Source organism: Eulemur rufifrons, chromosome 8 (assembly GCF_041146395.1).
Source record: "Eulemur rufifrons isolate Redbay chromosome 8, OSU_ERuf_1, whole genome shotgun sequence".
Taxonomy (NCBI): domain Eukaryota; kingdom Metazoa; phylum Chordata; class Mammalia; order Primates; family Lemuridae; genus Eulemur; species Eulemur rufifrons.
The window spans coordinates 103,635,631-103,653,478 of NC_090990.1; the positions used below are offsets into that span (position 1 = coordinate 103,635,631).

Consider the following 17,848-nt stretch of genomic DNA (forward strand, 5'->3'; position numbering starts at 1 on the left):
CTTCAATAAGAGGAATCTTGAGCACTTGTCATACCACAAGGCAAGGAAACTATGGAAGACAACTGGGGCTGTGTCTAAAGGACACATGACATATCTGACAAAAGATTTGTATCTAGAATGCATGAAAAACTCTCAAAACTCACAGTAAAAAAAACAAACACTCCAATTAGAAAATGGACCAAAGACACGAACAGACATTTTGCCAAAGAGTTTATATAGATGGTAAATAAACACATGAAAAGATGGTCAACATCATTAGCCGTTAGGGAAATGCAAGCTAGAACTATAATGTGATATCACCACACACCTATCAGAATGGCTAAATAGAAAATAGTGATAATGTGAAATGGCAATAATGCAGAACAGGGTCATTCATAGAGTGCTGGTGAATGTAAAATGGAACAGCCACTGTGGAAAACTGTTTGGCAGTTCTTTGTAAAATTAAACATGCACTTACCATACGGCCCAGCAGTTGCACTCTTGCTCATTTATCCCAGACAACTGAAAATATAAGTTCACATAAAAACCTGTACACCATTGTTCATAGCGGCTTCACTGGTAATAGCCAAAAACTGGAAACAACCCAAATGTCCCTCAGTGCATAAGTGGTTAAACACACCACAGGTACATCCACACCGTGGGATACTACTCAGCAATAAAAAAGAATGAATAGTCGTTGATATACACAATTTGGATGGATCTCAAGGGAATTATGCTGAGTGAAAAAAGCCAGTCTCAAAAGGTTACATGTAGTATGATTCCATTTGTATAACATTCTTTTTTTTTTTTTTTTTTTTGAGGCAGAGTCCCACTCTGTCACCCTGGCTAGAGTGAGTGCCGTGGCATTAGCCTAGCTCACAGCAACCTCAAACTCCTGGGCTCAAGCCATCCTTCTGCCTCAGCCTCCTGAGTAGCTGGGACTACAGGCATGCGCCACCATGCTCGGCTAATTTTTTCTATATATTTTTAGTTGTCCAGCTAATTTCTTTCTATTTCTTAGTAGAGATGGGGTATTGCTCTTGCTCAGGCTAGTCTTGAACTCCTGATCTCGAGCGATCCTCCCACCTCAGCCTCCCAGAGTGCTAGGATTACAGGCGTGAGCCACCACACCCAGCCTGTATAACATTCTTGAAATGACAGAATCAGAGAGCTGGAGAACAAATTAGTGGTTGCCAGGGGTTAAGGATGAGCGTGGCGTTGGGGAGGTGGGTGCGGCTATAAAAGGGTAGCATGAGCGATCCTGGTGGTGATGAAACTATTCTGTATCTTGACTGTGGTGGTCACACGCAAATTTACAATGTGATACAATTACATAAAACTAAATACACATACACACAAATGAGTGTGTGTAAAACTGGCGAAATCTGAATAAGTTTGGTGGACTTTATCAATGTCAATCTCCTGGTTGTTCTACTGTACTTTGGTTATGCAAGATGTACAGCTAGGGGAAACTGGGTAGAGGGCACATGAGATCTCTCTGTATTATTTCCTGCAACTGTATGTGAATGTCCAATTATCTCAAAATAAAAAGAGATATTACGCTGGGCGCGGTGGCTCATGCCTGTAATCCTAGCACTCTGGCCCGGGCAACAGAGTGAGACTCTGTCACCAAAAAAAAAAAAAAAAAAATCAATAATTGAAATGGATTAAAATACAACAAACATGTTAAAATACAAACATTTATGATAACACACACATAAAACCCTAACTGGTCATGTTTGGAAGATGCTAGGATACTATCTCATTATTTTGAAAACTGGAAAATAAAGGAAAAGAATCAAGGATTTATCTTGCTTTTCCTCAGGAATTTGCTTCAGGATAATGAAATAGTTGACGAGGAAAAGTTCTTTACAGGCCGGGCGCGGTGGCTCACGCCTGTAATCCTAGCACTCTGGGAGGCCGAGGTGGGCGGATCCTTTGAGCTCAGGAGTTCGAGACCAGCCTGAGCAAGAGCGAGACCCCATCTCTACTAAAAATAGAAAGAAATTATATGGACAACTAGAGATATATATCGAAAAAATTAGCCAGGCATGGTGGTGCATGCCTGTAGTCCCAACTGCTCGGGAGGCTGAGACAGGAGGATCCCTTGAGCTCGGGAGTTTGAGGTTGCTGTGAGCTAGGCTGACGCCACGGCACTCACTCTAGCCTGGGCAACAAAGTGAGACTCTGTCTCAAAAAAAAAAAAAAGTTCTTTATAGAATTCCAGGTAGTAAATTCAGAAGGAATGATGAAATTGGAATAGCACCAATTTGTAACCTCTAATAACAAATGGATCTAGGCTATGATCAATGGCTGCTAAAATCATTAAATGAGACTGGAATGGAAACTTCCAATGGATGGATCATACTGACAAAACCTGAACCCACTAATCAATTTTTACAACATAAAAGGAGAGACAACCAGGTATTCTGTGCTTCCTGTTGTAATGCAACAGGAAGTACACACCATCACTTATGAAGTATTCTTTTCAAAAAATCAAAATGATTAGACTGAGCAAGACTGAGACCCTGTCTCTACAAAAAATAGAAAAATTAGCCAGGCATGGTGGTGTGCACCTGTAGTTGCAGCTACCTGGGAGGCTGAGGCAGGAAGATCGCTTGAGCCCAGGAGTTTGAGCTTGCAGTGAGCTATGATGACACCTCTGCACTCTAGCCCAGGTGACAGAGTAAGACCCTGGCTCAAAAAAATAAAAATAAAAAATAAAGAATCTGATCAAGCCTCTAGATCTTACATCAGTTTAAAGTGAATATAAGGAACAGAAGAACAAGTTTGAAAATACTATAAAGATCACACTGAATGGATGCGGTGTGCATGGTCTGGGAGATGGACATGCTTGAAGCTCTGACTTGGGTCGGGCAAAGGCAATATATGTAACCTAAATATTTGTACCCCCCGTAATATGCTGAAATAAAAAAAGAAATATTTTGAAAAAAAAATACTATAAAGACAGAAAACCCAGACTGTGTAATTCAATAGAGCAAATGACCTGTTTACTGAACAAATAAATTAAGAGAGAGAGAGCCTATAGATTAGAAAGAATTAAGAAATACATTAACCAAAACCAAATGCAATGGAATGTGTAGCCTTTGTTGATCCTGGCTTGAACGGATCAATGGCAAAATATATTTTTTTAAGGAAACCTGGAGAAATTTGAACACTGGATGTGTAAGGATATTAGGAAATAATTTTTAATTTTTTAGGTGAAATAATGGCACTGGGACTTAGAGAGTCGTTATTTTTTAGTCATACTGACATGTTTACTGTAAATTCTGAAGTATTTACAAATAAATAACATAATGAATGCCTTTATTATGGTAATTTAGACTGAGTGAGTTGGAGATCAGATCAGATGTTGACAATTGTTAAAGCAGGACGATGGGTGTGTATATGTGGGGGTTTATATATTCTTCCTTCTCCTCTTGTATGTTTAAATTTTTTCCATAGATTTTAGCTGCTCTTGTCACAAAAACAAAAAAATGAGTAACGACGTGAGATATGTATTAAATATATGTTAATTTCCTTCACTATAGTAATATCATGTATATCTTAAATATACAGAACAAAATTAATTTTTTAAGAAAGAAAATTTTCCATAATAAAAACTAAAAAAAAAAACAAAAAACCCTATTCACCTTGATCCTGATCCTGGCCTCCTCTCACCGTGTCTGATCCTATATCACTCCAGTAGACACTTCTAAAACAAGAGAGGCCCTCCTGTCACAGACAACCCAGACACCAGCAATCTGTGATCCATGCGGTACCCATGCTGACACCTCTCTCCGCTGCATTCACAAAGATTCCACCCCACACCCCTGCACCAGGTGAGATGGGCAAAAATAGCAAAGCTGCGTGCACCATGGGAAAAGTTTCAAGTATCATCTAGGCAATCTCCTGCCAGCACCCTGGCCAGCTCCACACATTGGACTACGAGGCCAGGTAAAAGGTTCTAGAGAATCTGCTGAGCTGAGGGACACCCCAGAAAAGCTGTAGTCCCAGTCCACCAGGACAAAGGATGTGAGAGAGTGTTGAGAAATGTTCACCCATCATTGGTCTTTCAAGTGTGATTAGCCCTGTCAATCCAGGAAGTCTTCACAGGTAGCTTCAGGCAGTGCCACTCATCTGAGGGATTAGCCAGGTCCTCCTTTTTGCCTCCCTGCATCCTACCCTCCCTACCTCACCTTCCAAGCATTTGGTTGCCTAGCTCCATGCTGGGAATATCTGCTCCTGGCTGCCTCTGGCACGATATTGAGAGACCTTCCCTGACCTCCTGATTTCAATGCCCAGCAGACTCCCTGCTGTCAATACTACCGGACCTAGAGGAATACGTACAACATATGGTTAAGTGGAAAAAGTCATCTGTAGAGTTATCCGTATAATCCCCATTTTTAAGAACAAATTCAACCACAGCAGCAACAAAAACCTCTATTTAGGTGGACATATGTTTCCAAGGACAGGAAAGTGAGTAGCGAAAGATACTTACCAGAACGTTATTACCTCAGAGGGGAGAAGGTTTTTTATGAAATGTGACAAGCAGCTTCTAAAACTAATCTGGAAATGTAAATGTATAGTGTTCCAATTATCTAGTGCTGTGTAACAAAGCACCCCAAAACTTAGTGGCTTAAAGCAATAATTATTTTTGCTCCTAAATCTGTACTTTGGACAGGGCTCAGTGGGAATAGCTTATCTCTGCTCAGTGTCAGCTGGGGCAGGTTAAAGGCTGGGGGCTGGAATCATCTGATGGCTCACTTACATGCCTGGCGACTCATGCTGGCTGTCACTTGGAACCTCAGCTGGAGCTCTGGCCAGAACACCCACACGTGGCCTTTCCATGTGTCTGCTTGGCTCCTCACAACATGGTGGCTGGGTTCCCAGGGTGAGTGTCCCAATAGAAAGAGCAAAGAGGAATCTGCAGCACCTATTCTAACCTACACTTGGAAGCCAAGCAGCGTCACTTCCACCACATTCCAATTATTGAGGCAGTCACAAAGGCATTCCTGGGTTCAAAGGGACAGGAACCAGACTCTACCTCTTGATGGGGAAGTGGTAAGGTTCTGAAATAGTGTGTGGAACCAGAAATGTTGTTGTGACCATATTTGAAAAATAAATCTTCCATATATAGGAATAATTTTTTACTTAATAAAACTAATAACGGAAAACTTTCAGCATTAGAATCCAAAACATATTATATAATTACATTAATTAAAACAATGTGTTATGGGTGGAAGAATAGAAAAATAAGAATATGGTCCAGAAACACAAACAATTATACAAGGGAACTTAGCATATTATAAAAGTATATGATAAAACTGTAAAAGGAAACTTGGTTATAAAAAGAAAATGATAGGCCGGGCGCGGTGGCTCACGCCTGTAATCCTAGCACTCTGGGAGGCCGAGGCGGGTGGATTGTTTGAGCTCAGGAGTTCGAGACCAGCCTGAGCAAGAGCGAGACCCCATCTCTACTAAAAATAGAAAGAAATTATCTGGCCAACTAAAATATATATATAGAAAAAATTAGCTGGGCATGGTGGCGCATGCCTGTAGTCCCAGCTACTTGGGAGGCTGAGGCAGTAGGATCGCTTAAGCCCAGGAGTTTGAGGTTGCTGTGAGCTAGGCTGACGCCACGGCACTCACTCTAGCCCGGGGAACAAAGCGAGACTCTGTCTCAAAAAAAAAAAAAAGAAAATGATAAAGATATTAAAATGACTGGCCATCCACTTGGAAAACAAATTAAATTAGATGCTATGGAAGATGTTCTTGACTGGCTGCTGAACAACCTCTTTGCCCTTGACTACCATAAGTAACTTCTATCCCTAATTTTATGTAATAATTCTATTCCTTTTTATTACTTAATTTTTTAACCACATATGTTTTTACCCATAAACAACATATTGTTCAGTTTTGCCTGACATTACATATTTATAAATTGCATTGCACTGTATATTTTCTTCTGTGTTTTAGTTCTTTCAGTTTCTGAAGTTCATCCACGTGGATGTGTATAGTTGCAGCTCATTCCTCTCCCTTGCTCTATGACATTCCATCAAATGAATATATCACAACTTGTCATGCTACTGTTGATAGACACTGGGTTGTTTCCAGTTTGTGCTAATGCAAGCAGCAAAACTATAAACTTTACTGCCTTTGTCTTTAGGGCATATGTCTAGGAATAGGATGCATATGTCTAGGAATAGGATTGCTGAGATATTAAGTATATACTGAGATACTCACCTATTCAACTTCACCAGGTAATAAATTATTTTCCAAAACAGCTTACCAGATTATACTCCCACAACAGTGAATGAGAGCTCCTGTTGACCCATAACCATGCCAACCTTTGATATTGCCAGACTTTTTTTTTTTTTTAAACAGAGTCTTGCACTGTCACCCTGGCTAGAGTACAGTGGTGTCATCATGGCTCACTGCAACCTCAAACTTCTGGGCTCAAGTGATCCTCCTGCCTCAAGCTCCTGAGTAGCTGGGACTATAGGCACATACCACCACGCCTGGCTCATTTTTCTATTTTTTGTAGAGTTGGGGGTCTCACTCTTGCTCAGGCTGGTCTCGAACTCCTGAGGTCAAGCAATCCTCCCGCCTCGGCCTCCCAGAGTGCTGGGATTACAGGCGTGAGCCCCTGTGCCTGGCCCTTTTTATTTTTTATTTGTAGGAGGTATTTGTAAATTCCAGATAATAATCCTTTGTCAGTTATGTCTCAAAAATATCTTCTCCCAATTTGTAGCTTGTCTTTGTATTATTTTTATATTTTTTAAGTGAATTTAAGTTTTTAATATTAATGCCTCTGAATTTATCAATATTTTCCCTAATAGTTTGCATTTTTGTGTTTGGTTAAGATTTCACACCCAATGTTAGTAGGCAATGTATAACAGTGCCTAAGAGTAAATTCTGAATCCAAAGAGCCTAGGTTCAGATCCTGGTTCTATCACCTACTAATTGTGTAGCCTTGGGCAAATTATTAACCTCTGAATTCCTCAGTCTTCTCATCTGCAAAATGGGGATAATCATAATATCTATCTGATAGAGTTGCTATGAGATAAAGAGGTAGCATATGTGAGATCCTTAGAACAGCCCGCAGGACATATTAAGCGCTATATAAACCTTTGCTGTTATGATGATGCTTATCAGACAATTTTTATTGTTACTTCTCAGAGCAAGGACCATACCCTGTTCAGCTTTGTATCCCTAGCTCTTAGCACAATGCCTGGTGTAAGTTAATAGTTCCCTTTTTTTCCCATCTCTAGCCTTTTTCCCCACTCAACCTCACCTTCTACAGTGTTGTCGAAATCATCTCCCGTACATAGCTATGATACTTTCTCTCCCCTCACTGAAGCTTCCAATTATTTCCTGTTACTTGCACTTTTTTAAGCCAGCGTAATTTACCCAAAACTCTATTTCCAATCAAAATGCTCTAGATTCTCCTTTATACCAAATAATGGTGTTTGGGTATCTATCCATCAATCTATACTCATGTTTGACCATGAGTGTCTGCAAATATGTATCCATACAGTCTGGGGCAGTGTTCAAGAGAATGGCCTCTGAAGGCAGATTGCCTGCCTTTGAATCTTGATTCTAGCACTTACTACAGACGTGACTGTGGACGAGTCCCTTCACGTTTCCGAATCTGTTTCCTCATCTATAAAATGGAGACAGTAATAGCACCTACCTTAGAGAGCTTCTAGGAGCATTATGAGGTGTTTAGCATTTGGTATGGTGTTTGACACACAATAAACACCAAATAAATTTTAGCTCTTATTAGAAAACCTTGTTACCAATATGTCTGTATTCCCCAAACTCCACAATCCACTCACTGGGTTCCTCCAGTGTTCACAGAAGCTGGTGATAAGGAAATGGAGGCTGTAAAGTGCAGTGGTGATAAGGCAGCACTGCTGTCTTCTTCACAAAAGCACATTGATAATAAGCCTGGAGGATATATTAGAAGTCAGGGCGGGCAAATACAGTTTTGCATGTAACATGTGCCGTGCAAAACAAAATACATCCATTTAAGAGACTGGCAACCTGTAGTCCATTTCCACTCTCTAAAACTACATGCAAAACTGGGTCTGTATGTGCATTTTTCATGGCTGAGTGTCCATTGCTTTCATCTGATTCATGACCTAAAAGAATTTTAACTAAGAGGGTCCAGAACCCATCCCTTACTCGGTGTAATGTTCTCTGAGGGTAAAAAGTTCATGTGGACATCCAGCACCCCGCGTGGCAGTTAGTCAAAATTCCAGTGTTCACTGACTGCAAAACCAAGGGGATGCAAACACATTAGCAACTCCTTGGAAGGAAAGTATTATACATACGGGAAACCAAGGAACACTAAGGGGGATAAAAGCATTTTTATTTTAATGTGGTACAACTGTTGAGGTTTCGAGGCCTCCATTAAGGATAAAGGAGAGCCCCGTGATTGCAGATTTGTTGTGAATGTGTCTGCAGGTTGGAATGCATGTGGATGGAGGGGTGGGCTCTATGAGCTTACAGCGAACTTCCATCACTGCTACCCATAATTTTCGGTTATTTTATCATCCATTGATTCTTTTCTTCTGGCATCTCTTAAGACAAAACTGAAACACAAAAGCAGAGGGCAAAAGAAAAGAAAGCTCCAAAGGAAGCCCAGCGCCTGGTCTCTCGTCCTGCGGTCCCTTTAAGAGAAGAATCTCTCGGGACCTGCAGTCCCAACCGACCCCAGTTTTAACCGAAACCTAACCCGGACTTCCCCCTCTCGACTCAAATAAGACCAACTTTGGATTTTCCCTCCCCTATTGACCAATCAGATTCTGTTACCAGGCAGACTTTAGCTGCCGCCGGTGCGAGCCTGGCGCCTTCTGTCTCCGGGTGGCAGCAACGACCAATGATAGAGCAGGCTGTCCGTGTATCTAGGCAGATCGCGGCTGTTGCAACCATTCAGAAAAAGGAAAATAAAGCAACGCACGAGCCGGCTGGGCCAGGACCGTGGGGCTGGGCTGGAGTGAAGGTGGCTACGAGGTAGTTTCTCTTTCTCCCCTACGTTTATTGTTGCTTGTGTTGGAAGGCGACTGACTGTTCAGAGGTAGGGAGGGGGCAATATCAGTTGGGAGGAAAGCAGAAAAAGATTCTGGCTGTATTTTCGACAGCTTCCTCACCCATGTGCACGTGCCCCGAATCTGGGACCCCATTCCGCCTACCGGGTTTCCTACGCCCAGCCCATGAGTTCCGTTGCCCTGAGCTCCCCACTTTGCAGCAACCAGGGATTGAATGGAGGGGGCAGGGAGGGAGGTGGGGGCGCGCTTCGGGATGGGATGTTGTGGAGATGACGTAGGGGCCGGCGACGTGGGGAGGGGGAGCGGCGGGGGAAGTCGTGGCGAGATTAAGTAATGAGAACTTGGGCCCAGTATTTTTTCCAGCCTGGAAGGGCACACAATATGTTCGTATCCTTTCTGACCTCCCAGGCATATTCAATGGTGAGGCGTATATTAGAAAATTTAGAGAACTTTGTTTTGTGGCTTGTTATTGTTGTTTTTGAAGGGGAGGAGGGCAGTTTGGGGTCAGAGACAGAAATGAAAATTTCGTTCTAATGTGGATTCCCCATCCCCCTGTCTCTTCCTTTACAGTTTTCCCGATTTAGGAGACTTCAGAAAGGTGGGGCAGATAGAATGGAGATGGCAAAGATCTCTTTGGGTATATATGGGCCTGGCGAAGTAATGGAATAATTTCTAATTTTTTGGAGAAGGCAAGTGGTGAGAAAAAGACCACTGGGGAAATTCAGAGGCTTTATTTCTGTTTCTCTGTCTTTTTGGGTGGAGAGATGAGGAGTGCCCTGGGGTCTCCGGGGGAAGGGGAGGCCAGTGTGAGTTAAATCTTCATGCCCTGTCCTCTCTCAACTCTAGCCCTCATGCCGGGATGGCAGAAGATGAGCCTGATGCTAAGAGCCCTAAGACTGGGGGAAGGACCCCCCCAGGTGGTGCTGAGGCTGGGGAACCTACCACCCTTCTTCAAAGGCTCCGAGGTACCATTTCGTAAGTACTCATCACCCTCTCCAGAATCCTGTTCCAGACCCTGTAGCACTTCGCTTCCTCAAGTGCATCTGAGCAGGAGGAGATTCTTGGTCATGGTAGCAATTCTTGAGTACCTGCTAGGCATTTCAGTACTTTTCCCTCCCTAGCAATCAGACAAAGGGATGGGAAAATCTCTTGTATGACCTCTAGCTTTCTCCTCTTCCCCACAGCAAGGCCGTGCAGAACAAAGTAGAGGGAATCCTGGTAAGTATGTTGGGGAAGAGGGCAATAGAGAGATGGGATTGGCGGGACGTAATTTCTAAGGTCCCTTTTTGGTCTGACAACCTCTAAGTCAGCTAGACTTTGTGGTAGGGATCAGAGGGTCCTACAATGGGTCCTTCTTGGCCTTTATTATTTCTCCTGCCTCTGTTCCCCACTACCTCAGCAAGACGTACAGAAATTCTCAGACAACGACAAGCTGTATCTCTACCTTCAGCTGCCCTCAGGGCCCAGCACTGGAGACAAAAGGTAGGTTTGATGGTAGAGGTTTAGATGTCAGAGGTTCTGATTCCTAGAGAAAGGCTCACTGGGGAGGGATGAGGTGAACAGGAAGACTCATGACTACTGTCTTTGATCAGGAAGAAGGGTCCTTGCTCTGGCTTGGTTTACCAGGGAAAGGTAGATTCTGGATGGAGTTATTTGGTCCAGCACTATTGAAATGTTAGTCTGGGAAGAACCAGGACAACTGTTAGGGTCTTGGTAATGTTTGTCCCTTTTACTTGTCCTGCAGCTCAGAACCAAGTACGCTCAGCAATGAGGAATACATGTATGCCTATAGGTGGATCCGCAACCACCTAGAAGAGCACACTGACACCTGTTTGCCAAAGCAAAGCGTTTATGATGCCTATCGGTGGGTAGAGGGTTTGGGTGGGTGAATGAGTGTGTGGTAGGCACAGGACCACCCCCTCACTGCTGGAGAGCTCCCTGCCTTGATAGAGTCTGCCTTTTTAAAGGGTTCCTCATACCTGATCCCTAGGATCCCTGAGTTCCTCACACCTGATCCCCCTGATCCCATGGCCTCCTCCTCCTCTGAGTAGCTTCCTACCCTGCCTCCCTCACTCAGAAAGTACTGCGAGAGTCTCGCCTGTTGCCGCCCACTCAGTACAGCCAACTTTGGCAAAATCATCAGAGAGATCTTCCCTGACATCAAAGCTCGAAGGCTTGGAGGCCGGGGCCAGTCCAAGTATCCTTGACTGGAGAGGTTGGGGCTGGAGGACCTAGGGAAGGAAACCTAGGATGTGGAGAGGCAGGAGCAGAAATGCTTAACTTGCCTGTGGGGCTTGGATATCGCCATGTGTTGGCTGCTCCTTAACTTGCATCAGATATTGCTACAGTGGCATACGAAGGAAGACCACGGTATCTATGCCATGCCTGCCTGGACTTGACCTAAAGGGTTCTGAGAGTGTAAGTAACAAATAACCCTCCAATTCCACTCTTCTCTCCCAGGTAAAAGTCAGAGGTCTTTGGGACATGTTTTAAGAGCTGACACAGTCTTGGTCATTATATACATAGCTTCCGGGTATATAGGATATGCTCTTCTGCCTACCCCATGGCTGACTCAGGGGATAAACGGAATTTGTGGGTTTGGGGAACTGGATGGGTAGAGCCTACTCCCATCCCCAGTCTGGTCTCAGCTTTGGTCAATAGTAGTGTCAGCAATGGGGAAAGAGTCCTTTAGTTTGGAGGGTGATTGGGCATGTCCTTCCCCACTACAGCCAGAAATGGGCCCAGAAGTAACCCCAGCACCTCGGGATGAACTGGTAGAGGCAGCCTGCGCTCTGACCTGTGACTGGGCAGAGCGAATCCTGAAACGGTCTTTCAGTTCCATCGTTGAGGTCGCCCGCTTCCTGCTACAGCAGCATCTCATCTCTGCCCGATCTGCACATGCCCATGTGCTTAAGGCCGTGGGCCTCGCTGGTGAGTGGACGTTGTCTTATGTCTGAGAAGCCCTCAACCACTTTCAACTTCAAAGCCCCGCCCCCACATGCTAGAATAAAGACACCCCGTATTTGCCTCCTACTCATGGAGGCCCTTCTAAGACATGCTTTAGACACCTCTTTCCCATCTCTACCCATCAGTCAGTCAGAATCACCTCACTCCTGTATTCCTCAGTTTCCTCCTCATCCTCACTTTATTACCTTTTCTGGCACTTCTGCAGAAGAGGACGAACATGCCCCTCGGGAACGGTCATCTAAATCCAAGAATGGGGTAGAGAACCTAGAGGGTGGAGCCCATAAGAAACCGGAGAGACCAGCCCAGGTAAGAAGGTTAATGTCCCTGACAGCCCTCCTGGGCTGGGAGCTTAGCGTACCCTTCTCCTGTTGAATCTCGTACTTTCTTACCTCCTGTGTTTCTGGTACTTATGTTTCCTTCAAAATTCAGTCTTCATGCCTTACTGTGTTCTCCTCTTTACTTTTTAGCCTCCTAAGGAGCTGGAAGCCCGGGCTGGGGCTGGCCCTCCAGTGCGTGGAGAACGGAAGAAGAGTGTAGTTGAGAGCCCTGCCCCAGCAGCCAGTAACCCGCAGGTTAATGCCCTAGTGGCTCGGCTGCCTCTGATCCTTCCCCGGGCCCCTCGCTCACTTATTCCACCAATCCCAGTCTCTCCACCCATCCTGGCCCCCAAGCTTTCTTCAGGTGCCCTGAAAGTGGCTACACTGCCTCTGTCCAGTAGGGCTGGGGGGCCCCAGGCAGGTGTGCCCATCATTAACATGATTGTACCAACTGTTCCTGCTTTGCCTGGACCTGGGCCTGGGCGAGCTCCACCTGGGGGACTCACACAGCTCCAGGGCACAGAGAACAGGGAGGTAGGCATAGGTGGTGACCCAGGACCCCATGACAAGGGTGTCAAGAGGACAGCTGAAGTACCTCTTAGTGAGGCCAGTGGGCAGGACCCACCAGCTAAAGCAGCAAAGCAGGATATAGAAGATACAGCAAATGATGCCAAAAGAAAACGGGGGCGCCCTCGAAAAAAGTCAGGTGGAAGTGGGGACAGGAATTCTACCCCTGAGAAGTCTGCCATGGAGTCTGCCCAGTCCTCAAGGGTACCATGGGAGATGTGGGGCTCTGGAAGGGAAAGCAACTCAGCTGGAGGGCCAGAGAGGCCAGGGCCAATGGGAGAGGCTGAGACGGGGGCAGTGCTCACCCAAGGTCAGGAATATGGTGCTGTTTCCAAAGGAGGAAGGGGCCCCAGTTCCCGGCATGCCAAAGAAGCAGAAGATAAAATTCCTCTTGTCCCCCCAAAAGTGAGTGTCATTAAGGGCAGTAGAAGCCAAAAGGAAGCTCTTCAGTTGGTAAAGGGAGAGGTAGACACTGCAGCACAGGGTAAAAAAGACCTGAAAGGGCATGTGCTTCAGAGTTCCTTATCCTGTGAGCATAAAGACCCCAAAGCAACACCCCCATGATAGGTCTGTGGGAAGAGTGTTTATATCCCATATGTTAACTCTACCTGTCTGCCTTGTAGGGGCCCTTTTCTGCACTTGCTTCTTATTTGGCTATTCTTTTCCAAAGGGAGTCCATTCTCCTCTGTATAGACAGCTGAGTCACCCAGTCTCACATAGTGCCTAGTTGCTGCCTCTGACCTTTTCAGCTTGATACCCTTGGCTTTAGTGTAACCAATAAATCTGTAGTGACCTTCTTACCTGGATCCCTGTGCTATCCTGTGGGAAGATAGGGACGGGGTAAGTATGATGAATGTATAGGTTAGGGATCTTTTGAGTTTAAATCACAGAAAAACCTAACTCAAACTGGCTTAAAATAAAAAGGATTTATTGGCTCATGTAACTGCAAAGTCCAGAGATAGTGCTGGCTCCAGGTGAAGCTTGATCCAGTGGCTCCATATGTCTCTAAATACTTTTCTCATTGCTCCACCTTCTGCAGGATCATCTTAAGCCTGGGCCATCTCATGTCGACAAGCATTCCTAGGGTTATATGTTTCCCCATTTCTGTCCAACCAGAAAAAGAAGGCATCTTTGTGCCAGGAATCCTAGCAAAAGTCCCAAGATTCACTCTCATTAGGCAGCCTAGGTCACATGTCCACCCCTGACCAATCACTGTGGCCAGGAGGATGGCATATGCTAATTTGCTTATTCTGCATCATGGACTACACCTTTGGGGAAAAGGGTGGGATCAGCCTCCTCAGAATCACATGAATTCCCCAAATGGAAACTGGGAGAGGGAGTTGCTGGAGGAGCAGCTGACACCCACTGACACCCAGCTACTACTCTGCAGTACAGGTACTTTTAGCTTGCTAGGTTGAGATCAGCTAGACCTGCTTCCTTTTTTAAAACTTCAGTCATGCATTTCCCTTGCTGCAGCTGTAACCTCTTGATCTCAGAAGGAAGGAGAGGGAAGTCACTCTCCTGTGGGGACTTGCTCTTTAGTCTCATTTAGATGACAGTCCCTTTGTTTTCCTACCTACATCTCAAGAGATGGAGCTCCTTCCTTTTCCTGTTTCTTAATTTTCATTTTTTCCTCATTCTTGCTTCCCTATCCCTCACCTTATTGCCCCTTTCACCAACTAAAGTGAAAGATTTGCCTCCTAGTCATTTCATTAAATTCATTCTGTATCCACCAGGTGTCAGTCTCTTGTCATACATGTGTCAAGACTTGGCCAGCACTGTGGGGTTTAGGCTAGATGTATGGAAGGAGGTAGTTCTGCGTGTCAGGGAGCACCAAAGGGAAGGGAGTCCAGACCCCCCAGGTGTGTCTTTGGGAAAGGCAGTAAACAAAGCAGTATTTATTGAGGATCTACTTTGTCCTCTACATAGGGTAGCTTCTGTCAGGGAATCTTGGTTCTTCCCAAGAAATATAGATCTTCTTTCAGGGAGACTTCATTTGTTCATTTATAATTTCCACCACAGCAGATTTTAAGAAATTATATGTATTATTTGATATCTATAAAGAATATATGTAATATGAATAAATTATGAAGCATAATAAAATGAGTACCTATGACCATCATTCAATGTACACATTAAAACATTAGAAATATCACTGAGTTTGTGTTCCTCCCTATCCTGTCCCCCTTCCTCTTCTTAGAAGTAACCACTGTCCTTAATTTTGTGTTTATTATCTGATGTGTATATATGTATTTTTAACCACATATGTATGTATTCTTAAAAAATGTTCAGTTTTGCCTGTTTTTTAAGCTTTACAAAAATGTTATACTCGAACAGTCGCCTACAGTTTGCCTTTTTTCACTTAACATTGTTTCTGAGATTCATCCATGTTGTTGTAGATAGCTATGATTCATTCATTTTCATCTGTATCATATTCCATCAAGTGCATAAACCACAAGTTATTTATCTGTTTACCTATCAATGGATATTTGGGCTGTTTCCAGTTTTTTGCTATTACAAACAATGCTGCTATGAACATTCTTATATGTTAGTGCCTTTGTTTTTAGAAGATTTCTAAAGGGGTTTCTAAGATGGTCCTTTGGTTTATTCACCCTCCAAGTTGGGGACTGTTCCCTCTCGTCTTATTCTCTGGAAGAGTTTATATCAGATTGAAATGAACTATTCCTTGAAAGTTTGGTAAAACTCACCTATAAAGCCATCTGAGCCTGATGTTTCTTTGTGGGAATAATTTTAACTACTAGGCTGGGTGCGGTGGCCCACGCCTGTAATCCTAGCACTCTGGGAGGCCGAGGTGGGAGGATTGCTCAAGGTCAGGAGTTCGAGACCAGCCTGAGCAAGAGCGAGACCCCATCTCTACTAAAAAAACAGAAAGAAGGCCGGGCGCGGTGGCTCACGCCTGTAATCCTAGCACTCTGGGAGGCCGAGGCGGGTGGATCGCTCGAGGTCAGGAGTTCGAGACCAGCCTGAGCAAGAGTGAGACCCCGTCTCTACTAAAAATAGAAAGAAATTATCTGGCCAACTAAAATATATATAGAAAAAATTAGCCGGGCATGGTGGCGCATGCCTGTAGTCCCAGCTACTCGGGAGGCTGAAGCAGTAGGATCGCTTAAGCCCAGGAGTTTGAGGTTGCTGTGAGCTAGGCTGACGCCACGGCACTCACTCTAGCCCGGGCAACAAAGCGAGACTCTGTCACAAAAAAAAAAAAAAAAAAAAAAAAAAAAAAACAGAAAGAAATGATCTGGACAGCCAGAAATATATATAGAAAAAAAATTAGCCGGGCATGGTGGCACATGCCTGTAGTCCCAGCTACTCGGGAGGCTGAGGCAGAAGGATCGCTTGAGCCCAGGAGTTTGAGGTTGCTGTGAGCTAGGCTGATGCCACGGCACTCTAGCCCAGGCAACAGAGTGAGACTCTGTCTCAAAAAAAAAATAATTTTAACTACTAGTTTATTTAATAATTATAGACTGTTTGGACTTTGTAATTTTTTTTATTTCTTTTTTTTTTTTTCAGAGACAGAGTCTTGCTCTGTCTCCCAGGCTGGGGTGCAATAGTGTGATCATAGCTCATTGCAGCCTCACTCCTGGGCTCAAGCGATCCTCCTGCCTCAGCCTCCTGTATAGCTGGGACTACAGGCTTGCGCCGCGACGCCTGGCTAATTTTTTAATTTTTTGTAGATAGGGTCTTGCTGCATTGTCTAGGCTGGTCTCAAACTCCTGAGCTCAAGTGATCCTCCTCCTGCCTCTGTCTTCCAAAGTATTGGGATTACAGGTGGGAACCACTTTTTTTTTTTTTGAGACAGGGTCTCCCTCTGATGCCCAGCTGGAGTGTAGTGGCGTCACCAAAGCTCACTGCAACCTCAAACTCCTGGGCTCAAGCCATCCTGCCTCAGCCTCCTGTGTATCCGGGACTACAGGTGCATGCCACCATGCCCAGCTAATTTTTCTATTTTTAGTAGAGACAGAGTTTCACTCTTGCTCAGGCTGGTCTCCAACTCCTAGCCTCAAGCAATCCTCCTGCCTCAGCCTCCCAGAGTGCTAGGATTACAGGCGTGAGCCACTGCTCCGGCCTTCTATTTCTTCTTGAATTAGTATAGGTAAAATGTTTTTCTAGGATTTTGTGCATTTCATGTCTTTTATTACATGTTCATATATTTCTTGATTTTCTTTTTTGCCTCTATTCTGTGGGTAAGCATATTCTCCTTTTCATTTTTACTGTTTACCTGTGCCCTCTCTCTTTTTGTTCCTTGATCAATTGCATCAGAAATTTGTTTATTTTACTTGTGTGTCTTCAGATACTACTTTGGGTTTTGTCGATCCTCCCCTTATATGTGTTTTCCATTTCATTAATTACGTGTTTTATCTATAGTATCTCCTTTCTTCTGCTTTCTTTAGGTTTAATTTTATGTTCTTTTATAACACCTTGACACTCAGCTAATTGATTTTCAGGCTGTCTTTTTTCTATGTTAAATTTTCAAGAACCTGCTTCCCTATATCCCATAAGTTTTTCTGTGCTGAACTAGTATTTTGTTAATCTGTCTTTACTATTTTACTGTCTTTACTATATTATCTTTACTATTTTAAGTTTTCAAGAACCTGCTTCTCTACATCCCACAGTTTTCTGTGCCAAACTCATCTGTTCTTAATCTATGAAAATCCTATACCCTAAATTGGGGGTACTTCCCTCCAGGGAGGATTTGCATTTGCTTCTGCTAGGAGCCAGGGGATGCTCCTGACCTGGGACTTGTGTTAGTCCCTATAAGAGTCCAGGTTTAATTCAGGAGTCCCAGGTTTTTCTCCCTTCCTTGGCTAGGCCCAAGGTTTAGACTCTGTTCACGGTGCTGATATGGGGATTTGTCCTTATGGCAAACCTGCTTCTTCTACTCCATGTTGCTCATCCTTTATATAGGTCTCAGCTTTTTTATTTTGAGCCAGGGTTGCTGTG

At 44.2% G+C, this 17,848-nt stretch overlaps 1 protein-coding gene across 13 annotated transcripts; it reads left to right on the top strand.

Moving 5' to 3' along the window:
• Window positions 1-8,958: 8,958 nt before the first annotated feature.
• On the top strand, window positions 8,959-15,041 carry RFX5 (regulatory factor X5). Of its 13 annotated transcripts, none has more exons than XM_069478798.1 (11): window positions 8,959-9,064; window positions 9,606-9,731; window positions 9,882-10,010; window positions 10,220-10,253; window positions 10,435-10,517; window positions 10,780-10,899; window positions 11,113-11,232; window positions 11,372-11,453; window positions 11,765-11,966; window positions 12,208-12,308; window positions 12,470-15,041. In XM_069478798.1, exons 3-11 carry the CDS (start codon window positions 9,895-9,897, stop codon window positions 13,448-13,450), a joined length of 1,839 nt encoding a protein of 612 aa, XP_069334899.1. In that variant the 5' UTR covers window positions 8,959-9,064; window positions 9,606-9,731; window positions 9,882-9,894; the 3' UTR covers window positions 13,451-15,041. The 13 variants fall into 13 exon arrangements, with proteins under 13 accessions (XP_069334899.1, XP_069334894.1, XP_069334897.1 ...); XM_069478793.1 differs by having other exon boundaries at window positions 9,606-9,724; XM_069478796.1 differs by having other exon boundaries at window positions 8,959-9,000; window positions 9,606-9,791.
• Window positions 15,042-17,848: the final 2,807 nt, after the last annotated feature.

Excerpts from the sequence above, each read along its gene's own strand:
- RFX5 (XM_069478798.1), top strand. The coding sequence starts at position 9,895 with ATGGCAGAAGATGAGCCTGATGCTAAGAGCCCTAAGACTGGGGGAAGG. Across the intron at positions 11,233-11,371 it reads GGAGGCCGGGGCCAGTCCAA|ATATTGCTACAGTGGCATAC; the intron begins GTATCCTTGACT and ends AACTTGCATCAG. Across the intron at positions 12,309-12,469 it reads AACCGGAGAGACCAGCCCAG|CCTCCTAAGGAGCTGGAAGC; the intron begins GTAAGAAGGTTA and ends TTTACTTTTTAG.